Source organism: Filicampus tigris, chromosome 21 (genome assembly GCF_054856515.1).
Source record: "Filicampus tigris isolate MCC_2025a chromosome 21, RoL_Ftig_1.0, whole genome shotgun sequence".
In the NCBI taxonomy this organism is placed as follows: domain Eukaryota; kingdom Metazoa; phylum Chordata; class Actinopteri; order Syngnathiformes; family Syngnathidae; genus Filicampus; species Filicampus tigris.
The window spans coordinates 11378205-11402843 of record NC_141237.1 but is presented as its reverse complement, the minus strand read 5'-3'; the positions used below and the strand labels follow the sequence as shown (position 1 = coordinate 11402843).

The window sequence follows — 24639 nt, the reverse complement described above, 5'->3', positions numbered from 1 at the left end:
GGGGTGCCTGAAGGGATAGTTAAAATCCAGCAGGTGTCAGTATGGAGTGACACAGTTCAACATAGTGTGTCATTGTGTCAAAACAATTCATGACGCCTCATCGACACATCATTACTATCATCTATCAGCAGGGTAACATACTCATCACAAAACGTAATGAAAATAATACACAGATATTGTGGGCATAAAGATGACACAGCAATAATATAGAAGTGTCAAACATCAGGCAACCCTAGTGGAGGGGGAAACATCGTTCACTTCCGGCCCTTTAAGTGGGCGCGGTTCCCACTTCAAAAAATCGTATCCAACGCAACGATCAAATGTTATCTGGATAAATGGAAATATACTTAATCAAAAATAATGTGATCTTGGGGAAAAAATAAATAAGTATGCTGTTGAATAAAATAGAGAAAACACTTGAACCAGGCAGCCACGCTTAGGCGATTATCGAAGGCTGTTTGCTGACTCGTCGTCTATCATGTTTTATTCTTACTTGGTTCATAATTTGTAGAATAACGGTGTTTTTGAACGGTACTTTTAGCCTTTCAATATTTTGCTGTGGGAAAGATAAACACATGTCACGTGACGAGTGGTACCCTGCTGATCACTGTTAACGCGAGAATCCTGCCTCAGCGAGGACAAGCAGGTCTGATTAGCTTAGCTTAGAGAGCTAAAAATCTATATCGTGCAAACATGGCGTCGGTCAACCCGTTTAATCTGAGTGATTCTGAAGAGGAGAGTGAACGGCGACCTAACGAAACAGTTGACACGGAGCGCAGCCCCAGTGACGGGGCGCCGGGGCCGCCGCCGGGCATTCGCTTCTCCCCGCCCGTGGACGCCGAGCCTCCGACACTGCTGCTGTCCAGCAACCGAACGAGCCCAAACGGTGAGGGCATCTCGGTCTCTTCCGCAGCCACCGCTGCTATGGCTGGCAGCGCCGAGTCGCGAGTGTCGGTGGATGTCATCGCCGCTCAGCTTTTGCGTGACCAATACATCCTTACGGCCCTGGAGTTTCACACCGAACTGTTGGAGGCGGGCAGGGAGCTCCCGAGGTTGAGGGATTATTTCTCCAACCCGGGTAACTTCGAGCGGCAGAGCGGCACTCCACCTGCCAAAGATCAGGGAACTGGACCCGGTGGACCTTTGAGTAAGTAGCATGACATAGCTGCCGTTAACCTCTTGTGTTAAACGTATTGTAAAACACAGCACTAGCTAGCATTTAGCTTATACAGTAATGTCGGTCTTGGAACCAGTCTTGCGTGAGATATCCGCTTTCTACACCTACACCTGAAACCATCCTACAGACATAAAGCACACACAGCGATGCATGCTGTGCCAAATGATAAACAGTGACATGGCAATGTTAATCACCAATGTAATCCACTTGAATTTCTATAAATAAATGCACTTTTTTTTACTTGAAGACAGCGCGAGGTCAGATCTCAAGGCTTGGGCAACAAATAGGCATTGTACAGCTACAGTACGTACTTAAAAAAACAGTCTGTTGCGCTGTTTTCATACTTGTATATCAAGGCACATAAATGTCTCAATTAACTCACAAATGAATGCTCTGTGTATTAAATCTAGACCTGTCTGTTGGATAGTAATGGCAGCAAGGGATAGATAAAGTTGCATTTATCGTTTGCCAGTGGAATGGATTTCAATGTTCTATCACTATATGTCGCTGGCATAGATAATCAAAGATGCCTTTGTAAGAAATAATTAAAAGTAAAATTTGCTGCCAACTAGTATATTGTGTATGATGCCTCTTGCCCAGAGTCAGCTCATCTGGGGTGGGCTTCAATTTGCCTTCGATCCTAATGATAAATGATATAGAAAATCGAATTGATGGTCTCCACTTAAGTGTGCTAAGTGGATAAAATGATACTCAGATTTGATTGGAGGCAATGAAGGGTCAAAGATGTTGGGATTAAGATGTATTGACGAAACAAAATTAGATTAAGCAGGAACCCAGTTGCCATATATGTTAAAGCTTTGAGTTTTGATAAGGTCTTTCTCCCTATTAATCCTGATAATTATGTGATTGTTCTTCATTTAGTTTAGTAGTTATTCAAGTACTTATAACACTTTTGATATCTTAGCCACTTGCCCTCCGGCAATGCAGCATCTGGTCCATGTGTTCATTGTCATTTGCTTGTGATCATATACTGTACACTGAATGTGTGGTCTCAACAGTGAGAGCGCTGTGGTGTTGTAGTTGCATAGACCATGGTCGAATGGCACCACACAAAGCTTATTGTACAAATAGGCTGCAGAATACAGAGACACTTCCTTTGTTGCAAAATGGTCAGGAAAGTCATCCAAAGTTGTTTTTCCCACTTATGCCTCACGCGTTTACTTCATAATCTGGAATAATGGACATCATGTGATCAGTGGAATGATCTCGGCCCTCGTGCTTTTTTTGACAGGATCTTTTGTTACGATTGTGGCAAGGCAACTGGTAGAATTTGTTGACACGCTGTGAAATACACACATAAAAAAATATGTTCAAGTGTGTTGCTAACCATTTGGTTTTCAGTGTGTATTTTTCTTCTATATAATATTGTTCTTCAGGCCTTAACAAATTGATTGGACCTCACATTTGTCTCAGAAACCTGCCATCATGATGTGCTTTATTGTAGACTTCTGAAATTGTTATTAATGCATTGTGTTATGAAACATGAAACAAGGAATGGTTAACTGTTATCTTGTCATATTTTGCGATTGTCGCCAGACAAAAACCTGGAAGCACGGCGACATAGCGAAGTGAAATGGATATCAAAAATTTGATGCAAATGGTACTGGGGACGGGAGGGACACTCTCGTCTCAGTTTCATAAAGACCGCGATCCGAGCCTGAGTATTTTTGTGGTTGATTTAGGATACAGCCAGTGATTTGGATTTTCATTTCCCTCTCTGCTCTGTGTTCACCTTTGGATATAGATCGAGCAGGCAGCATCAGCACCTTGGACTCTTTGGATTTTGCCCGGTACTCAGATGATGGCAATCGAGAATCAGACGAGCGGGTGGCAGGTAAGATGAACCTGTGCTGTCCCAACACAGAGCCAAGACCCACAGCTTGATTCAGGGAAATAAAACCTGACGTGATGGAGGGAATGGAAATAGCTGTGTCAGTGGCTGCAGATTTGATGCAAATTTTAATCTCTTTTAATAATTAGACATAGGTGTTGACTGGGAATGACCATTATAACAATGTACGTACTTGATTACAAGAACATTTTTTTTTTTTTACTTTACCTGGTATTTATTGTATGATGAAATTATTTTCAAAATATCTTAACAATTAACTACATCTTTTAAATAAAAAATGTTTTAAAAAAAGCACCGCAGCACAGGAAAACACATCTTAGTAGCATCATTAAAATCTATATCAGAATTTCTTTCTACGAATAATTTCTTTTGGAAGGTACCCAAAGTTGCAGTTTTGCAAAGGTATTGACACACTAACTTTGTCAGTTGGGAGAGCCTCATTCCATTGACTATCCACCATCTGTTCTGTTTACACTCCGATTTAATTTCACTCGTCCACCACTTTAGGCATCGAACTGGTCACAGTGGTCTGAATTAATTACATCCTCTGCTTGTTGCTGCCAAATTGGGAAATCCATTTAGCCTACAATTGCAACAAAGCTCAAACACGCATTCAATGACATACTACCTAAGCAACAAAAATCCATTCTATTAACATCGTCATTTACTTAGTGCCGATCAATTTTGCTTTTATCACCAGTGTCATGAATTATTCATCATAAAGCAGGTTAAAATGTATGCGTATGTATTTCTTTATTCTTTCCATTTTCACTTTATCGAGTCCCGAGGTGGTATTTTTGGTACATGATCTTCACACAACTCCCACACGGCTCAATTTTGACACACTGGCCACGAGGATAGAAAGTAACAGCTGAGTGTGGCTCGTAAGCACCAGCGACTTCTTTAAAGCTCAGATGTTAGATTGCAAGCAGCTTGGCGAGGTGCGACTGTTGTATGATGAGTCAATCTTTCTTTGGTCTGCAAATAAAGACCCGTAAGCGTCAATATTATCCCAGCTGGCATGATACAGCCATGTAATTGTTTTCCATCCAACGCCTGTATTTTGAGGTCATCCTAATGGTCAATTTGTGCAGAGAAGATTGTAGAATTGCTGATGGAAAACTATGACAACTATATGATTCAGTTTGAGGGCTTATTAAAGTGGAAATTGGCCCAAACACAGTTTTTTCAAGAATATGTTCGCAGCAGGCCCACGAGTTGAAACACGGCATTCTGATTAATACTGTATTGCGTTTGTGGAATATGAGTTAAGCAGCAAAATCCACCCTTTTTTAGCCATCAGGGGGCGGCCATTTTGTCACTTCTGTCAACTCAAAATGACATCACTACTACTCACGGCTCAGCTTCAGAAAACCGGTCAGCCGTGATTGGTGGTTACCTTAGCACTGAGCAACTGTGATGCAATTTTCAGTCAACAGAAATGACAAAATGGCCGCCCCCAGAGATGGCTAAAACGTGTGGATGAACTCTTTTTCCACAAATGCAATATTTATCAAAGTGCCTTGTTTCAACTAGTGGCCTTGCATAGAACATATTCTTGAAAAAATACGTTTGGGTTGACTTCCACTTTAAAAAGCATGCAGCAAAGATGTTTATTTTTTAGGGTACCTACTCACCCCTAACGCCCCACCCACCGACTTGTACTTCCACGTACCTCCTTGCAAATATGCCTGCCCACAGCTGTCTGACTCGGGCTTCTCTGGCTTTCTCCTAACGTTGATCAAACCCCAGTTGGCAATACTGGACAAGCCACTCCATCCAGACCAATTATTTGTTTCATTCTTCTCCCTTTTTTCCGCTGGATCAAGTTTTTTTATTTGGAATTTTGATTGCATCCTGTGCACTCTTGATCTGCAAGTGTAGGTCTTCATGATGGTGTAACTTTTAATTTTAGTGTCTCGCACTGTGTTGCGATGACTCAACATCATAATATCATACAGTATGCTCTGACCACATTATTAGTTATTAGCTACCCAAGACAGAAGCTGTAAAAACAACAAAACCTTTTTACAAAGATATAGTCCATTTCTCATTTTTGTGATCGTTTGTATTATGTGGATAAAAATCAATGTCAACAGATGTGCAATTATACCAAATGTTTTCCTATCATTGCAGATGATCAGTGCACTAAAATGCAATGCATATAATTTTTCCACTCCATCGCTTAACCTTTGCTGTGCGTTTTCTCTTTTTTTTAAATTTTATTTTTATAATGTTTTCCCCTACCTTCAATGTTTGTTTTTTTTTTTTTTTAGCTATAATCATAGTAATATATTTGTGTTAAATGATCATTGTGTATATTTTTCTTGTTCTGGTTGAGAAAGACATCAGAAAGTGCTTCTCCTTTCAAGTGTTATTGAAGCCTGGCCATGCCTGTTGACATCTAAATACACCTCAGTTAAAAAGTTACGGTCACTTAGAAATGTTATTGTTTTGTTCAAGTTAAGCACGAGTATATACATATGTAGGTAAGTACATATATACAAATTTAGGGATTATTTAAGACATGTTTAAATGACTCCAACTTTTTGGACTAGTTTGTGTTTAATGGTGTATTATCATTAAAAACATGAAATTGTCTCAGTGACTACTTCACTTTTGATGGTTAGTGTAGTCTAATATTATGCTGTAATTGAGATTTTTGCCTGGGAAATCCTTTGTCAGACAACGGCAACAAATTAACATTTTTAAATCTCAGTAGCTTCGTTTTTTTTTTTTTTTACTTTTTTTCATTGGTTCTTCACACTAATCAAAAAATAAACATGGCTGACGTAAATCTTTGTTTGCTTTATTCCATGATCCTCTGCTGCATGTGTTCCTCAGATCCATGATTTGCATGCGCCCTCTTGTGTTGTTTTATTTTTAGACTCTTAATATCTTTGCTGTGTTTTTCACTCCCATTTTTGTTTTATTTGTGTGTTCCCTGTCTTTGTTCGGATGCACTTGCTGTGTATGCGTGCGTGAATGTGTGGTGTGTGTGTGTGTGTGTGTGCTGTCACTCTCTGTCCAGTGCTGGAGTTTGAGCTACGGAAAGCAAAGGAGACCATTCAGGCTCTGCGCGCCAACTTGACTCAGGCAGCAGGTGTGGCGCACTTTAAACTTTTCCAGCAAAGGCCTTCTCTGTCACTTTCTCTCCATTTCTTCTAAAGAGAAATCCCCAACAATGTTGAGCCTCAATCTGAACTCATCCCGATTTTGTTGTTGTTGTTGTTCTTCTTCTTCTTCTTCCTCCCCCGCCCTTCGTTCACAGAGAATGAAGTGCCTTCTCAGGAAAGAAAGAACTTCAAATCAAGCCCTGGAATTCAGGTGGGGAATTTTTGAGTGTTAAAATCTTCTACTCTCTTGGCAGTGATAAAGACAATGCGCTGCGCATTTGTCTTTGAAGTCGTGTGAGGCTATCAAACCTACTAAGCGATTTATAGTTTCTTTCCTCTCTGCCTCAGGAGCCGCTACGCCCACTGGAGAAAAGAGCCTTAAACTTCCTTGTGAATGAATATTTGTTGAAAAATGAATACAAACTCTCATCCATCACCTTCTCGGATGAAAATGATGATCAGGTAAAGCTTTTTCATTCCAACAAAACTTTTGTTATTTCAATTATACGCCTGCACAATTGAATGAGTTTTGAGTTTTCTTTCTTTATTTTCTCTGGAAACCAGAGCAGGGTGTACCTTGCCTCTCGCCCAACTGATGCATTAGGAAATTGATATATGGATATGTAATTTCCACTGCAGCAGGAGGAGCCAAATCCTAAAACTAAAAGAATGTCGGGTCTCATGTTGAGTCAAAAGCCGTAGAATAAAAACTCACATACTCTGTTTTTCATTTGTTTCTAGGATTTTGAGCTGTGGGACGACGTTGGCCTCAACATTCCAAAGCCTCCTGACCTGTTGCAGCTCTACAGAAATTGTGGTTCCGCTCTTCCTCCAATGAAGGACATGGTTGACGTAGCAGTCGGAGCAGATTTCGGCGATCTCACTGGACACTGTGCAGCTCAAGATCCTCCTCGGAAGCCTGACCTCTCGCAACAGGTTTGTTTGTTCATTTTTCCTCTGGTTTCATGAGGTAGCAAAAGACAGCTGTTAAAAAAGTGCGATAAGTGACCTTGCGCTTGAAATTCCAAAATCGTTTTTTGTTTGTTTTTTATTCCTTTCATACAGCAACAAGCAGAGGTCGTCCAAGAGTTAGAGTACCAAATCAGTCTACTTAACAATGAGAAGGAGAGTCTAGCTGAGCAGATGAAGAAACTTCAGAGGTTTGTCAGTCTTTGTATATTATTGTGATGCAGTATATACAAGGTATATATTTTAAAACAGGACCCTTGGGCTACTCATGTTGTCTTTGGGGGCTCACTAGTTACTGCTGGTACTATGTTTAAAAAAAACAACAGCTGGAGATCAGTACGCTTTATTCATTTATTTTATATATATGTATATTTGATTTATTTATAGATGGTCAAGATAAGTTAGGTGTTCAAAAAGTGCAGTCCAGATGAAACATGAAAAGTTGTATATGTTGAAGTGGTAAATCCACAGATTTAATTGCTTTATGGTTGCAATCTGCATTTACGCAGTTGTCACCGTTTTTAGGGGGTCATTAATGACTTGCAGCAGGGCTCATGAAGCGTCTTGTCAGTGACCAAACAAACACATCACTTGAACATGAATGAATGCCCTGTCTAGTATTTCATTACAGTGCGTAATGTTTTTCCGTTATCAAAGCCCTTATTCATTTGCATTCAATAAAAATGCAAATAATTCATCTTTGAAACACGATCGCAACCAATTTGCTTCACTGCATTTGAAAATACTGTTTTATGATTGGGTTATGAATAACAGTCTCCTTTCTTCCCCACAGTGAGATTCACACATTGAAGCAGACGGTCTCCTCCCCTCCTCAAGCCACCCTTGACCGGAGCTCCCAGAATACATCTAATCCCGCATCCTCTTGCACCGCCATCACTTCCTCATCTGACCCACCGTCTGTGGTAAAGTCATTGTAAATTTCCCAGGCTAAATTCATGCCACTGAAGCCTTTTGGGGTGTCACTATCTTTATAGTGGCCCTAAGCACTTTGCACCTAACCAGATGTGTGTCCTGTCCTCAGCCCCGTGCAGATAGCGGACAGTACCTGGACATCCGGGGTGTTTCGGAGCCTCAAAGTGAGCCTTCCTCAACGCAGAACACACCGCAGTCTCACAATAAGATTAAAAGTCGGCCTCCTGTACATTTTGATCAGCCAAACAGGTGAGTGTTGTATGCTACATGCTCATATATAAGTGTGACACAGCATACAGAGATAACATGGGTTCCATTCCTCCGGCGATATAATAAATAATGTAAAACAATCCAATGAAAATCAGTAAGGCAGCAACCGAGCATGCATTCTTGTGCCATATGACGACGTGTTGTGCAAACTAGTTCAATGCATGAAGTTCTGAACCTTCGTCTTATGTCGGCGCCTTCATAAAGTGAACCCACCCTGTACTGACTTTTCAGAGCAGCTGCTGTGTGTCTGTGTGACCACTAGATGGCGAGAGATCTTTAGATGCATTCAGAAGTGCTGCGTGTTGAGATTCAGCACAGGCAACTGTTTCAAATCAATGCTGTCATTTTTTATGTGTTTTGGTGGAAAACAGACTGAAGGCAGCAGTAATTGGTTTTGGTCTTTTCTTATTTGTGCCTAACCCAGGAAATTATCCCCAGCATTCCAGCAAGCCCTGCTTTCCTTCTGCCGAATGTGCTCAGACAGCCGCCTGGGAGCAGAGGTTAATACACACGCTCACACATTTTGATGCAGATACAGTGAACCAGTGAGCTTATCAAACTGAGTTGCTCTCATCTTCAGGTGTCTCGTATAGCAGATAGCGAGGAGAGTGTGATGCTAATGCTGGGCCGCTGCCTTCCTCATATCGTCCCAAATGTCCTCCTAGCTAAAAGAGAGGTAAAGCTTTGTCCACCTGCTCATTTTTGTTCACCTCACTTTTTAATCATCATAACACCATGCTTGTTTTACTGTATACTAGATAGGCACACAGCAGCGAATGAGCTTGGTGTTGAAGACATTGAGATGAATTAGAAGGAACAACAGTTTAGTGCTAAATCGCTTATTTTAACAAATGCCATTTTTTTCTGAACCCAATGGATGCATCTTGATAAATGTGAATGTCATGCAAAACCCATGTTAAAGCGGAAGTCAACCCCAAACATATTTTTTTCAAGAATATGTTCCCAGCGGGCCCGCTAATTGAAACACGGGATTCTGATTGATTTTACATTTGTGTAATATAAGTTGAGCAGCAAAATGCACTCGTTTTTAGCCATCTCTGGGGGCGGCCGTTTTGTCTTTTGTCGACTGAAAATGACATCACAACTGCTCACAACGACCAATGACGGCTGACCTGTTTTCTGAATCTGAGCCGTGGTTGGTCGTTGTGAGCAGTTGTGATGTCATTTTCAGTCGACAGAAGACAAAATGGCCGCCCCCAGAGATGGCTAAAAACAAGTGGATTAATACTTATTCCACAAACGCAATATTTATCAGAATGCCCTGTTTCAACTAGTGGCTTGCATAGAACATATTCTTGAAAAAAAAAATGTTTGTTCACTTTAGCTTTGAAATTAAATTAAGAAAAGAAACTCATAGATGCAGTACACACAGAGAGAAATTATGTCGTTTATGATTTGATTTTTTTTAATTTAATAATTTTATACATATGATGTATAAAGATTTTTCCTTTCAGCTAATGAAAATCCAAAATTCACCATCTCAAGTAATTATAAAATTACATAAGAAACAATGAAAATTATGAATCTGTATAACATTAATTTCACTACTTGATTTGAACTGAATTAAAAGCCAATTTATTGAGATGCAATTTGATGCTTTTTTTGTTAGTGGTGAGGTGATACCCAACTAAAATGTGCGCATTGTTGAAAACCAGAGCTATACCCTTGCTGATGTGTGTCCATCTATTGATTGTTTATCATGCAGGTGTCCCTATTCACCAGCTATCATTCTGCCTCAACTGCGTTGTCCACCACTCATGTTTGCGCTCTTTTTGCCTTCACTGGCTTTGTTTTTCTTCTTCTCTTTTCGTCTCACTCATTCTCTCACTCTGGTGCATGCCTCTCCTGTAGAGAATGGTTGCACATCTTTGCCAGGTGAGTCCGTCACACGCTCATCTGCATGGTTGCTCACATGACCCCAAACAAGCTGTAACGCATGTCTTTTGGCTACAATTGCAGTCTGGCAAGTAGGGCTGTAAATGGTGTCAGGTCAAAATCGGAAATTACTGCGCTACCTTGACTTACGTGTTTAAATTATGTGGAGCAATGACTAAGCATTCCATCTGGATGAGAAGAAGCATAAACCTAAGCATTTGTTTTTCTTATTCACCAAGGTTCATTTAATTGCTTCCATTTTAATTTTCACTTGACTCCAGTGGTGGTGTGGCTGAAATGCACCCTTAAAGTCACATTTACTTTAAGTCACTTTTTTGTCACATTTTTGCTCAAAAGCAAAAAAACGATCGAGCAACGGCTTGCAACTTCACAAATTCTTAGGTAGTTACTACATACAGTACTACTATCATGTCACTTTTGGGGGAAAATTAAACCCGCAGAATTTGGCATGAAATTTGCATTCTGTTATTAGGTGATAAAAAATATAGCACTATAGCTGCAATAAGAGTTTAAGGATTTAATTTTTTAAAATATGGAGGAAAAAAAATGAACATTTCTTGGTTTTGTTTGTTCATTCCGTGCATTATCCACCTCTACTTGCCAGCATTGTTCATTGTCATCTATGTCATATTGTATTATTTTGCATTATAGGACATCAATGAATAAGAATTGAAGACCTAAAATGCCGTTTTAGTTTTTATCTGTTATCAACTCAAATGTATCCCTTTTTTCAGCTTTAATCAACTCTAAAATATCTGCAATTTTTAAAACTATTGGAGTAGTACTCACAACTGAATCCATACAGCATTTTCACATGAATAATGAAGAAAAAATGTTTGCTGCAATTTCATGTCTCTACAACTTGTGCTATAAACCGTTCAATATTTTAGGTATTTTATTTGCTTCTGCGTAGCAAATAAATGTTTGTACGGTAATCAAATTTTTTTTTTGCAACATTGCGCAAAGGCATCCGGGCAGGTTGCGTTCACAACATTACTGTGAGCGTTAATTGTGCGCCCGCTATTGAAACCTGATAGGAGGTATGTTTTGTTGGATTTGTTCACACTTAGCCTGCTTTGCATACATTGCCGTAGCGGTGTTGTTTTAGTCAACCACCAACAGTTATAGAGAATTTAATCTCGTTGTGAAATCAAGAGCAACAAACCGAAGTGCAAGAATAGCAAAAGCACCCGCATAAGAACACCGAGGGCTCTGTTTTGAGACGTGTGGACTTTGTACCAAGTCCGTTAGAGCCATTAGCCATGACGTGCACACCCACCAGTTGCAGCTTGAATCTGCTACTTCTACAAGCAAAGAGACACACCTTCATTTGTTAGATTGTGACACTTAAGAACAAAAGGCGTTTCAAACGGAGCACTGATGTTTTGAAACACTGCCTGCCACCTGGCTACACTTATCAGTCATGGTAAATCATTAAACAAAATGTTTTTCCCCCATTTGAATGTTTTAAAGTAGTTTTCGCTCCAGATACACTTGGACTAGCAGTTGATCATACTTGAAAAGTGCAGGCCATTAAGATGATTGAATTTGATGCTCACTTCTGTGTTGTTGTTGTGTGTGTGCCACTTGAACTAAACACTTGAAATAAAATGAATGTTTGTGCTTTTTCTGTCACTGGGCTGGGCCAATGTGACTCATCTTTATCCATATTCTCTCCATTAATCCAGAAGGGTGTTGGGGTTTTGTTAGCTGTTCCAGCACTGGGGCAGGAAAACTATTATATGCTCCTGGAAAAAAAACAACACATTTATAACTCAGTATGCACTCTCTAATTTGAGTGTGTGCGCTTGTGTGTTGTGTGGCGGGAATGTCGGGCTGACCACAGTTTGGCCATGGAAGCCTTGCATCAAATCTTTGCTCTGCCTGGAAGGTCCATGAACTCTAGCTGAACTCTAAGAAAGAGGAGATTTTTTTTTTAACAGTACTAAGGGTGTTATCGTAGGTGTGTTCCATCGACACAAACGATACAAATGAGTTAGTCTAATGCCAGTCAGGTATTTAAGGTTCATGTTTTCCCAGTTTCCTTGCACTGCTGTGTTTATTTTTTCCAAATGCCCATTTTCTCTCCTTTATTTGTGGCTTTTTGACTGCCATTTCTGTGCCCTGTCTGTGACGTACTCCTTCGACAGAATCATTGACCGGCTTCCTTTTCTTCTCCATTTTATGCTTCAGGAGCTGATCCCGCTCATCCTGTGTACCGCCTGCCTTCACCCAGAGTCCAAAGAGAGAGACCAGCTTCTCCACATCCTTTTTAACTTAATCAAGAGACCAGATGATGAACAGAGGTGTGCACACTTTGACGCATGTGTGGATAGTTTTCAAAAAATGTGTGAAAATCTATCTGATGCAGTGTTGCTTCTGTGTGTCTGTTGAAGACAAATGATCTTGACGGGATGTGTTGCCTTTGCGAGGCATGTGGGTCCCACGCGTGTCGAGGCAGAGCTGCTTCCGCAATGCTGGGAACAGGTACACGTCACATGGCCGTCTAGGTAGCTTTCCCACATTTCTCCATCTTGCTGTTCTGTATGTAAGTGACGCTGGGTGGGGGGGTTGAGGTCAACCTGTGATGTGGCCAGTTTCCAACATAGTATCAGAGACCTTACAAAAATGAAAAGCCAATACTCATAGCCAAAGTGTGAAGTTAAGCCCCAAATTTTCTTGACAGTAATATGTTCTATTATTACCCCACTAAACTTGATATTCTGATTAATATTGTGTTTGTGGAACACGAATTAAGCAGCAAAATCCACCTGTTTTTATTCATCTCAGGGGGCGGCCATTTTGTCACTTGCTGTCAACATCACAGTTGCCAAGTGCCAAGGACCAATCATGACTCACCTGTTTTCTGAAGCTGAGCCGTGATTGGTCATTACCAGAGCCTTGAGCAACTGTAATGTCATTTTCAGTCAACAGAAGTGAAAAAATGGCTGCCCTGTGAGATAGCTAAAACCAAAACCGGGTGGATTTTGCTATATTCCATAAACGCAATATTAATCATATCGCCCTGTTTCAACTATTGGGCCTGCATAGAACATCAACAAAAAATATGTTTGGGTTGATGTGACAAATTTATGATGAAGTCAATTCCATAGCATGACTACCACCAATTGTTTTGGAGTCCGAAAATCGCCCCAGAAAAACAACTAGCGGTCAGCATGTGGATGATCGTCAACGTTGTTTCCATTTTGCCGCAGCTGCCCTTCCGCCTTCTTGTTGTGTTCTGCCTTCTCTTCCTGTCTGTTGTAATTTTACACTCCTACACTTTCCTTTTTCAGATTAACCACAAATATCCAGAGAGAAGACTTCTTGTGGCAGAGTCTTGTGGAGCCCTAGCACCGTACTTTCCTGTAAGTTGTCATTTGTATTTATTGAATGAAGAAAAAGGATATGTACATTAAAATGTCTGCTTTTGATTCTTTTCCTACAGAAGGAAATTCGCAGTTCGCTAGTGTTGTCCATGTTGCAGCAGATGCTCGCCGAGGACAAGGCTGACATGGTCCGAGAGGCTGTGGTCAAGAGTCTTGGGATTATCATGGGTTACATAGATGACGCTGACAAATACTCCCAGGTATTTATTTGCAGGGGAAAATTCGCAGCTTCCTTTACATTCCCTCTAGGCTTCACTTTTGAAGTAATATGAACTGGTATTGGTGCATCAGATTTAGAAAAGTTTCCACTCATCTCAAAAGACTTTCTTAAAGGTTTTGGAGTGCATCTGTGGGATTTTTTTGTCAGTTCATCCAGAAGAGTATTTGTAAAATCAGAGGTCACTAATGATGAACCAGAGGCCTTCTCCCTTTTAGACAGGCTCGGGGTTAGCCAGTGACATTCTTCCACACCAAATCTATCCCACAATGCCTTTTGCTGTGGGCCATGGTCCTGCTGGCATGTTAACGGGCCTTCCCAGAATTGTTCCCACAAAGTTGGAAGCATAGAATTGTCCAAAATGTCTCGGTCAGAAGGAAAATTAAGTGAAATTTAAGTCTAGCACCACTGTTTACTGATCACTTAATTGATTAAAAGGTTTTTCCCAAAATATTTGTATAAAGGTGTTTAAAATTTTTTTTTTTTTTTTTTGCCGGTTTGTGTATTTTTCTTCAGGGTTTTGAGCTGATGCTGCTGTCACTTGGCGACCCTTCAGAGAGGGTAGTCAGTGCCGTCCACCAGGTCTTCATCCCCGCATTTGCTGCCTGGACAACAGAATTGGGAACCCTTTACACTTCACTCATCCCTTCTCTCTTGGCGCGCATAGAGAAGCTCTTCATGGTGCATACTTTTTTTTTATTCTACCGTTTTTTGACCTTTACTCCTGCTCTGATAGTTCATGATATCTGTTTTTGTAGCAGGGGGAACATGGCCTGGATGAGCACAAGCTGCACGTGTTCCTGTCAGCGCTGCAGAGTCTGATCCCGCCCCTTTTTGCTGTGGTGCTGCAGAACGCGCCCTTCACCAGCCGAGCCAAACTCCACGGAGATATACCTGCAATAGAGGGTACGGTGAAACTTTGGCGTTTTGGTTTCTTGTTCCAAATGTGTGTTTTATTAGCTGTTACCGTGGGTTTGTCCTTGCAGTGACTCGCTTCCCAAGGCCGGCTTCTCCCCTCCAGGATGTGGCCACCGTCATCGGCAGCAGGGAGATGCTGAGTGCTCTGCTGCTTCTCTACGACCACCAGCTGGAACACGAAGGGACCACTGGATGGGAAAGCCTGCTTTGGGTTGTCAACCAGCTGTGAGACACACGTACACAAATATATGTGGACGTGTACAGACATCAAATTCATTCATTGTTTTTGTTTTTTTACTGCTACTTCTGAAGGCTTCCTCAGCTCATCGAGATCGTGGGTCGCATCAACGTGACCTCATCCGCCTGCGTTCATGAGTTCTCTCGCTTCTTTTGGAGGTTCTGTCGAACCTTTGGCAAAATTTTTACCAACACGAAGGTGAGTCAGACCTTTTCCATTCACTGTGTGTCTCACTTTAACCACTTAATGTATCTCATCAATAAATATCACATATTTCTATTTAAAGTTTTTACTTTTTTTTTTTATTCACAATGACATTTTGCAGGTTAAACCTCAATTCCAAGAGATTCTTCGTTTGTCTGAAGAGAATGTTGGTGAGTGTAGAACACTGCAATTGCTGCCACATTAAATGCAAGGCTATCTTTATCGGTCCTCTTTAAAGGGGAAGTCAACACGAACATTTTTTTTTCAAGAATATGTTCTATGGAAGCCCACTAGTTGAAACAGTGCATTCTGATAAAGGTTGCGTTTGTGGAATAAGTGTTAAGCCACTCGTTTTTAGCCATCTCTGGGGGCGGCCATTTTGTCTTCTGTCGACTGAAAATGACATCACAACTGCTCACAACGACCAATGACGGCTCAGACTCAGAAAACAGGTCATCAGTGATTGGTCGTTGTGAGCAGTTGTGATGTCATTTTCAGTCGACAGAAGACAAAATGGCCGCCCCCGGAGATGGCAAAAAACGAGTGCATTTTTCTGCTTAACTTATATTCCACAAATGCAAAATTAATCAGAATGCCGTGTTTCAATTAGCGGGCCTGCTAGGAACATATTCTTTTAAATAGCTAATGACCTAGAATGTTATGATTCTGCCCTCAATAGATGCTTCATCTGGGAATGGTATTCTTACAAAAGCCACCGTCCCCATCTATGCCACAGGAGTACTCACGTGTTATAACCAGGTAACATACAGCATTTTTCACTTTATTTGTCGAGACATGACGTGGTGGTGGGAAACTAAATTTCAAATCAAATCTAGTGGATCATTTACACGTCTTTATTTTCATTTTTTTCCTCTTCATATTAGATCTATCAAATCAATCATTTATTTCTGTCATATCTCTAAAGGAGGAGGATCGCAAATTGTTGGTGGGTTTCCTAGAGGATGTTATGACAACCCTGTCTTTATCCCATGCACCTCTCGACAGCCTGAAAGCTTCCTTTGTAGAGCTGGGGTAAGACCTGCACACACGCGCACAGATTGCACATGAATGAAAGTGTCTCATCTTTTTGTTGATTTCAGTGCTAATCCAGTGTACCATGAGTTACTGCTCACTGTTCTTTGGTATGGAGTAGTACACACCTCTGCATTGGTTCGATGTACCTCGGCACGTATGTTTGAGGTAAAGAAAAAAGCAAAGAAAAGTTTAAGAAAAGCAACAGTTGATCATTTTTGATTAGCAACTAATATTGTATTATTTGTTGCTTGCACTTACGCAAAAGTACATTGTGTACTTTTTCCAGTTATCCAGCTAACAATGTTTAATCATTCTAATCGATGTTTTATAATCCATTAAACTGTAACCCATTTTGCTGCATATATGCTAGCTCTGCTTGCTATTGCTGCCCCGCATTTTATGTTTAGCTACAATTGTAAAGCCTGTAAATGTAACTTCCGATCGCCGATAGTGAGCGCCTGGATCCCACTGCATTTAGCACCTCCAAGTTCTGATCAGGCATTTTACTGCTCTCAAACCTCACCACATAAATATCTGGATGTGACATGAGAATGCTAAAGTCAGCAAAAGAGTTTTGGAAAGTATAATTTAATTGGACACAGGTTCTTCATAGTTTCAGGACTTCAGGTCAGTCAGGAAATTTAATACTGCAGTTGTTTTGAAAAGTAGCTGCCTGTTACCCATTTCCCCCCTCAATGCAGTTCAATTGTATTTTTGCCAGGCAATGAAGTGCTGACTGAAGCAATTTAAGTACACATCTACCTGTCCAATGAGATGTGTGCCCAAATTCAAGTAGTGTGGTTGGTGAGGATGTGCTGTCTTGCTAAGAGTGGAACCAGGCCTCTCTTGATGTAAACCTGTGGAAGGAGGAGTGCTCAGCTGAATCTGTTCCCCTCTTTTTTGTTGTTGTTGTTGTTGTTGTTGTTTATTGTGTAGTACATCCCCGTTCTCCACGCACACGCCTCACTGTCACCATCCCATTTTGTGTAGCTGTCCAACAATGTGGTGGTCAACCACAGATCCTGGATCAGATATCATTATTTTCCACTATTTTTGAATGAAAAGTGGATTCAATCTGATCTGGAGTCTGTTCTCTGAGCCCACAAATGAACATTTAGGGTCAAAGTGTTTGTGCTGTACTTTGCCGTATTGCCTATGGGGTGTTAATTGTGAATTTGGAAGCGCTTGCTTTCTTTTTGTTGCTCCTTGTTTTTATGTTTTTCCCCCCTCTTCCTTTGCATTATTTCACTTTATTATTTATTATTTTCTCTTATCTATCTATCTATCTATGGGCGGTGTCGCTCACACTTGTCCAATGCCCCGCCCTCCTCTGTGACATCACGTCTGGCTCTGTCCAACCCGATCAGCTGTTGGTGAAGGGGGTGAATGAGACGCTGGTCGCTCAGAGAGTGGTGCCGGCTCTCATCACACTGTCCTCCGACCCTGAAATGTAAGTGGATCAACAATAACAACAGTAACGGTTAACTGCGCCGCGTCTCTCCCCCCCCTTCTCTTTGCCGCCCGACAACCATCACACGGCAGCAGTCAGCCTATCTGGAGCAACGACATCAGGCTTTAATATCTTCTAATCATGCTATTGGCTTTTCTTATTTGGATTCATTTATATGGAGTTGCACCTGTATAGGATCAGGCTGAGTCTGATGTCTTTCATCGTCTCGTCTTTTGACATGAGTCGTCCTGCTTGAATGTTTGCACACTGCCTAAATTGCACGACCCCAGCATGCGTCGCCTCTCCTCTCACCCCAATCCATCGAGGCTGAGGCCCTCCTCCTGACCGACCCCTCAGCTAGTGGCTGTTTTTCACCCCCGACTTTCTCCATTTTTATCCTCCCTTTCTTTTTTTCTCTCTTCTGTATTATCCCTGCTGCCTTCTGTTATCACCTCTCTCTCTCTCTCTCTCTCCCTCCCCCCTCCTCCTCTCTCATCTCTGTGGTGGGTTTGCAGTTGATTCTCCGAGGCATGAGTGAAGCATTAGTAGATCGCCGGGCGGCCCCGGCCCTTATAACGCTATGCAATGGGCCTGAATTGTGAGTCAATCGACGACAGAACACCTCCCTGTGAACTCTTCTTGCAGGCTGCATTGTAACGGTGTCAAAAAGCATCTTTTATGGAGCTCGCTCGCAGTCAGCTGTGAATGTTAAGATCGCTTGTCATCTTCCTGTCCACTGAGAATAATTAAGGGGAAGTCTTGGTTTGGCTAGACTGGAATTCTAATTGGCCACGGAGTGAGTTTGTGAATTTATTTTGCCGCATCCACATTTTTAATGTATAAGATGAGCAACTGAGCGGTAACACAGTTGGAATGCAGCCTGTTTCATCACATTGTTCTCTCTACTGGCGCACACTCTTAAAACATTTTCATTTCTTCTTAATAGATCAATGAATCAACATAATTAGAGAGCATTAGAAGGGAGGTCATTCTCAGTTCATTTTCTGCTCTATAAATTATATACGATACTATCGTCAACATATTAGCCTCCATCAGCAACTTTATCAACTTGACAAAAGATCTGGTGTACCTTAAAAGTGAATATTGTCGCTCTCCTGTGGAAAATCACGTATGTCCAATTTTGGATTTTTTTTTTTTTAATTTTCACGTTGATGCAATGTCTGTAGCGTGGAAACCACATTCATAGAAAAATAAGAAAAATGAAAAAAATGGACGTGTTTCTCACTGGATAGCGACAATATGGAAATGAAACTTTTTGAAATGAAATGACTTTTTAGTTTTTAAATATTTTTTTACCTCAAAAGTGATTCATCAAAGTGTATTAGAGCCACAAAAAAACCAAATTAAATTACAGAAAACTATTTTCATATGATATTAGATATTTCTTAAAACTTTATTTAACATTACGGTTAGATGATGTTTGTCGAAAATATACTCAAGCATACTATTAAGATGCGCATCTACATATATGGTCATGATTTGTTTCCTCTTGATATTATGATTTAATCCAGTAAATATGTGACTCATAATATTCCGAATTTTACTTGCAATTACATTACTTTTTTCACCTCCCTTCTTTCGTGTGATCCTTTTCATGATTGATTATATTAGGTTCTAAAGTAATCAGGCCTAGCAAACAGCTCTAAATGCGGTCTTTTTTTTAATTCAATGATGGCGTACCTGCCTGTTAAACTTACTTTACTGCCCTACAGTTTTCATTTGATTTTATGATGAATCACATAAACATTTAACTTCTCAACCAGATCAGCAAAATGTGAAAAACCTGTAAAATGTAACATGCAGTCATCAGCAGAACTTATCCAAATGTTTACTCTATGCAGCTGGCATCAGCAGTTTCTTTCTGGCCTGCTTTTATTATTACAGTATTGTTATTATTTCAACGTCCCTGCTCATGGAGTGGTGTTTTTATTTTTGGCGATTTGTGCCTTCAATGGAATTGATTGCCATTGTAACAGCAAGAACTACAGCACACGGCACAGTTGTTATGAATCGTCACCATACCTTTTTATGTTGCTCTCCTCCTGCTGTGTTCAGCTCTGTGAGGATATCCACAATTCCCGCCTTTGGTACCATAATGGAGACTGTGACACAGAAAGAGGTAAGGAGTCCAAAATATCTCGGGGAAACTGTGCACCAAGTGTAATGTACTTAAACAAATGTAAACGTTTTGCGTGTGTTTTAGCTGCTGGAGCGTGTCAAGATGCAGCTGGCGTCCTTCCTGGAGGACCCCCAGTATCAAGATCAGCACTCTTTGCACATGGAGATCATCCGGACGTTCGGACGTGTCGGGCCCAACGCCGAGCCTCGCTTCAGAGACGAGTGTATGCGAAATGATGTGAACAAAAGAAAATCCCGTGTTTGTAGAGGGATGTTATTTACCCGCCGTTTGCGCTCCTTGGTCCAGTCGTACTGCCGCACCTGCACAAACTGGCGCAGGCTAACAACAGCCAAGCGGTGGAGAGCAAGCGGATCGACATCGCCACCCAGCTGTTCGAGGCCTACAGCGCCCTCTCCTGCTGCTGTATCCTTTTTCGCCGCCGCCGCCGCATGTTTGGGGTCACTTGACGTTTAAGCTGAGCTGGTCTGATAGTGTCCCTTGATCCTCACGGTACGCATCACGAGTGGCCCCCGGCTTGAGGTCCGGTTATGTGTGTGTTTTGGCAGCGGTCTTCTGTCGTTTGGCAGGAAGCGAAAGAAAGAGAAAATAAGTTTGCACCCCCCCCCACCCCCAACCCCTCCCTATTTCGGGGACTAGACGTAATTACAAGGTTGGTTAAGCAAAGGAGAGCACGAGGGAGGCTAAAAGAGCAAGAGCGTGAGAGAAAAGCAAGCGAACATCAGCTTCAGTGCTCGGTTCCGTTTACTCAAAATATCTCTTCGATTTACCCCCCCCCCCCCCCCCCCCCTCCCCACCACCTCCCTCTCTTCTGTTCTCCTGCTACGTCTCTTTGCTTCACACGCTCTTCTGTCTGCTGCGTCTCCCCTGGGAGCCCCACCCCCTTCCAACGCGCACATCGGCAGCAGCGCCACCGGTCGGAGGTTCATTCCTGTGGGTCATCGTCAGGCTGTCATTTGACAGCTAGTTAAAGTGTACGGTGCTAACCTCAGAGGCTTGACCTCCCGCGAGACCGCTCTCTCTCTTCTCATCAGCACCGCAGCCTCTGAAATTGAACATTGACATCAGTACAAAAGTAGAGGAGCTGTGCCCGCGTGCCGCACGGTGTTCGGAATCTGCCGTATATAGCCAAACCACGTTTTGGGGAAATAACTTGACATTTTGATGAGGTGCTAATCCCTGATTGGCTGACGACCAGTCCGGGGTGTCGTCCACCTTTCGCCTCAAGTCAGATCCGATAGACTCCAGCTCACTTCAATTCTGAACAGAATAACCGGTATAGAAAATGGATGGATGGATGATTTATGACTGTTTTGAAGTGACTTGATACCAGCAATGCAAATGAAGATCTGGTAGGCTTGTATAGTTTCAGCAGTAGATCAAGCAACTTTTGTCCCCTCCCTCACCCCAATATATGATGCAAGCCTTAACCTCGCATGCACAGTCATATCTGAGGAGGTGATGATCAACCACTTCCTGCCGGGTCTCAGGTGTCTCCGGGCCGACATGGAGCAGCTCTCCCCAGAGCACGAGGTCAGCAGACCGCTCACACGCACATTCAACTTCCCATGCAGTGAAGTCGTGACTGTGTGACACTCCACCCAAAAGTGCTTTAAAAACTCCTGCTGCCTTTATTTGCGTCGTCAAATCTCACACAAGAATTTTCACGTGAGCATTTTTCCCAAAGTGACTAATAATCAGCCGCCCCTTGAGTCTTTGGAATTTGTTTCCAGGCTGTCGCCCTATTAAGGAACCTGCCAACATACAAATACCTTCTTAACGTCATCATCGTGTTTGTGTCATTTTTTTTTTTTTTTTTTCTTCCATAGGTGATTCTGAGCTCGATGGTCAAAGAGTGTGAGATCAAGGTGGAAAACAGAGGAATGGGAGATGCACAAGGGTGAGAGGAACGACCGTGTTTCTTTAATCAAGCAAATTCCACGTTTAGTGCACAATTACTTACTATACAGATGAAACAACCACAAAGGCTCACTGAGTTACCACCATATGTACATACTCACTGTTTTTTATTTGATGTTTTATATACTGGTATATGGGCTAGAAGTAGTTTTAGACAAATATTAACTGTAATTATGACTTTATTGCATTAGTGGTCTCCTTCTCGTTCCGACTCCAATACAATTTCGGGTTAGGCCGCCGCCGTAGAAACAGATCTCTGTTGCAAACTGAGGCCTGCTTGTAGAACACTTAAATAGTCTTCATTTTGGAAAAAAATAAAGATGTAATTATCATATTCTAACAACATATTCAAACTGACTTTATAACCAATTTTACAGCATCATATCACAGGCGGTTTCCTTGTTGCCTTCGTCTTTTTTGTGACCTGTCCAAATCTGTTTGCTATTTGGTTTGTTTACCTTGAATTTTCCTTTAAAATGCACTACTTTGACTGTTCATATTGTAACACAAAATTCCTTTTCATTGCTCGTGAATGTAATTCTTTACCCTGAAAAGGAAAAAAGGAAAACATTGCACTGACTAAGTTAAACTCAAGTTTAAAAGGGTTAATTTAGGATCATTTGAGTAAGAATTATCTCTGTGTATTAGCGAGTGAGACTACGAATTGATTTTGAACATTTCTGTGCCCACTACATTCTGTGTCTTCAACGCATAAGTTGTTTTACTTCTAATTACAAATGTTATTTTGTTTTCTTTTGTACTTGTTGACATCATTTTTTACACTTTTGCGGAAAACACAAGATAAGTCATATCAGACAACATTGCGACCATTCTTCGTGGTTAGGCATATGCAGTTTTCAGTAATTAGTTAAGCAATAGCAGAAGCTTGCAACTGCTCATTCCGAAGGGGAAGTAATCGAGCCGTATGACCGTAAAACATCTGGTAGGGGCTGTACTAGCCATAGAACGTCCTCAGCCACAAGCAACACATTTAGATTGGAGTATTGTCATATTTATAATCGGGCCGAAAGTCACACTATTGTAGATCAAAGAAAATATAGTACAAAGCAGACTAAACTATGCTTTTTTTTTTTTTTTTTTTTTTTTGTAGCTCCATGTCCATCGCATCCAGTTTGGTGGGCGAGGATGCCAAGACCAAGTTCCTGAGCAAGATGGGTCAGCTGACCACGTCGGGCGCCATGCTGGCCAACGTTTTTCAGAGGAAGAAGTGATCAGCGTTGAGCGACGCTCCTTAACCGCAAAATCTGATGACCGTCCCCCGTCTGCTATGCCCCCAAGTAGATGACCAATCAAATGTGACGTGCATTTTTGACAGATGAACGGATAACGTTGACTTGCTGTTTTCTCAGTCAGTGTTTGTTTGACATCTTCATTTATGAAAAGAAGCACCGCAGAGGACAAAAAGGACGTCTTTCCTGGACGTTTCAGGACCTGACGGCATTGCTGGAACGCCATGAACATTTTTTTCATCAAAGGAGGAAACGAAATGGAGCTACCTGCAGGAGGTCATCTCTGATTTTTAACAGGTGTCATTTTGGAGCAAACAATGGACGGCCTATGATTATTAAGCATGTCCAAGTAAAATGGCAGGCTTCAATCCTTAAAGTGACAACAAATGTTTGTGTGTGTGTGTGTGGATGTGGCTCCGAAACATCGCCTACTTGAAGTACTAAATAATTTTCTTGCCTCTGTTTCCTTAAAAGTCTGTCTCTGCTGTCCGTTTGATAGCTTCTATTTTATAACTTATTTATATCTTATTGGAGGAGAACACACTTTATTTCCAACTTCCAAAGAAATTTGCACTTCATTATTTTGTTTTCTTAAATATCTTTTATGTTCTTATGCACATTGAAAATGATCACTACAGTTGCTTTTTTTGTTTGCGTTGTTCAACCATAATTTGGGTCCATTATGTCCTGTCTTTCTGATTTAATAGCGGCTATTTCCTTCAGTTTTTGGGAGAGGTAAGCTCGGAGGAAAAACATAAATAACTATCATACACTGAACTGAGTGCTTGGTACTCGTGTATATTTGGAATCTGTGTCATGGTGTAATAAAAGATCATTTATGTATTTATATGCACACTTGTCAGTTATGCGTGTAAGTGCAAAGGAAAAAACGCTTTATGGCTCAAAGTGCCGACAGGTGCTAAAGGCAATAAAAAAGTAATTGGACAGACAAACACACAATGTAGTAGCTCCACCCCTCATAGTCAACACTTTGATGTTCTCTAATGGCTATTTGCAACAAACCGAAGTCCAGTATATGGGTATTCCCAGCTATTGTTTGCTTCACCCTTCAAACGTCACTTAAAAACCTCACAGGTATTAAAAACAACAATATTGCGGAATGTAACCTTAAAAGTAACAGCTGTTATATCATTTCAATGGTCTTTTGTGGTTTGTAATATAGGTGGACCAGTCATGCTGTAGCGGTTGATCATTATGCAAGTTAAGTCCCAGGCATTTATCAAGCATTTGCATATTCAAGCTAATTTTCAACTATTCTTCCTGATAACTGTGCAGGTGGACAAATAATTGATATGGATCAGTAGTGAGGGCGTGCTTGGAGCCTTTTCATGTGTTCCGCTACAAACTCCCAATTCCTGTACTGCCTGATTCACTATTCTTGGTGTCAAACCTGTCTCTGCCTGCCAGAAGAGGCGTGGCCATGCAAATATGTGTTGACCTAAAGCTGCATGTAGAAGTGGCCTTCAGTCGGCAGCTCTTACTCACAGCGTCGACTTGGGTGACTCACGGCGGGTCATGTCTGTTTCCAGAGCAAGTGGAAGCAATAACATTGCTGGAAGGTCACTGAAGGAAGCTCAGTTTTCT

At 41.4% G+C, this 24639-nt stretch overlaps 1 protein-coding gene and 1 long non-coding RNA gene across 15 annotated transcripts in view; one reads left to right on the top strand and one right to left on the bottom strand.

The window, feature by feature from the left end:
• Nucleotides 1-308: 308 nt before the first annotated feature.
• On the top strand, nucleotides 309-23881 carry relch (RAB11 binding and LisH domain, coiled-coil and HEAT repeat containing). Of its 6 annotated transcripts, none has more exons than XM_086021389.1 (31): nucleotides 309-1147; nucleotides 2943-3032; nucleotides 6082-6153; nucleotides 6322-6377; nucleotides 6515-6628; nucleotides 6908-7102; nucleotides 7232-7326; nucleotides 7929-8058; nucleotides 8178-8317; nucleotides 8763-8838; nucleotides 8919-9014; nucleotides 10211-10234; nucleotides 12449-12561; nucleotides 12652-12742; nucleotides 13552-13623; nucleotides 13704-13844; nucleotides 14378-14542; nucleotides 14620-14767; nucleotides 14848-15004; nucleotides 15092-15215; nucleotides 15343-15391; nucleotides 15901-15980; nucleotides 16147-16253; nucleotides 16322-16421; nucleotides 18222-18304; nucleotides 19783-19846; nucleotides 19931-20069; nucleotides 20153-20269; nucleotides 21309-21397; nucleotides 21694-21764; nucleotides 22896-23881. In XM_086021389.1, exons 1-31 carry the CDS (start codon nucleotides 694-696, stop codon nucleotides 23014-23016), a joined length of 3573 nt encoding a protein of 1190 aa, XP_085877515.1. In that variant the 5' UTR covers nucleotides 309-693; the 3' UTR covers nucleotides 23017-23881. The 6 variants fall into 6 exon arrangements, with proteins under 6 accessions (XP_085877515.1, XP_085877518.1, XP_085877517.1 ...); XM_086021388.1 differs by lacking the exon at nucleotides 18222-18304 and adding an exon at nucleotides 17624-17706 and having other exon boundaries at nucleotides 313-1147; XM_086021392.1 differs by lacking the exons at nucleotides 6082-6153; nucleotides 18222-18304 and adding an exon at nucleotides 17624-17706 and having other exon boundaries at nucleotides 311-1147.
• Nucleotides 13836-24639, bottom strand: part of LOC147127609 (uncharacterized) — a 21048-nt gene continuing 10244 nt past the window's right edge. For 5 of the 9 annotated variants that reach the window (XR_015084490.1, XR_015084493.1, XR_015084486.1 and 2 more), the window contains 6 exons: nucleotides 20852-20909; nucleotides 20128-20419; nucleotides 19750-19829; nucleotides 17563-17699; nucleotides 14829-15002; nucleotides 13836-14755 (listed from right to left, as the gene is read on the bottom strand). This is a non-coding gene — a long non-coding RNA (uncharacterized LOC147127609). Of the gene's footprint in view, nucleotides 14756-14828; nucleotides 15003-15077; nucleotides 15188-17018; nucleotides 17700-19749; nucleotides 19830-20127; nucleotides 20420-20851; nucleotides 20910-24639 lie in introns of all 9 variants that reach the window. The other 4 variants (XR_015084488.1, XR_015084489.1, XR_015084487.1 and 1 more) reach the window with 4 other exon arrangements.

What these genes read in the sequence shown, in the direction of transcription:
- relch (XM_086021389.1), top strand. Translation starts at nt 694, where the DNA reads ATGGCGTCGGTCAACCCGTTTAATCTGAGTGATTCTGAAGAGGAGAGT. An exon ending in TTCCGCAATGCTGGGAACAG is followed by an intron (nt 12,743 to 13,551) that starts GTACACGTCACA and finishes TTCCTTTTTCAG; the next exon opens with ATTAACCACAAATATCCAGA. An exon ending in CCCTAGCACCGTACTTTCCT is followed by an intron (nt 13,624 to 13,703) that starts GTAAGTTGTCAT and finishes CTTTTCCTACAG; the next exon opens with AAGGAAATTCGCAGTTCGCT.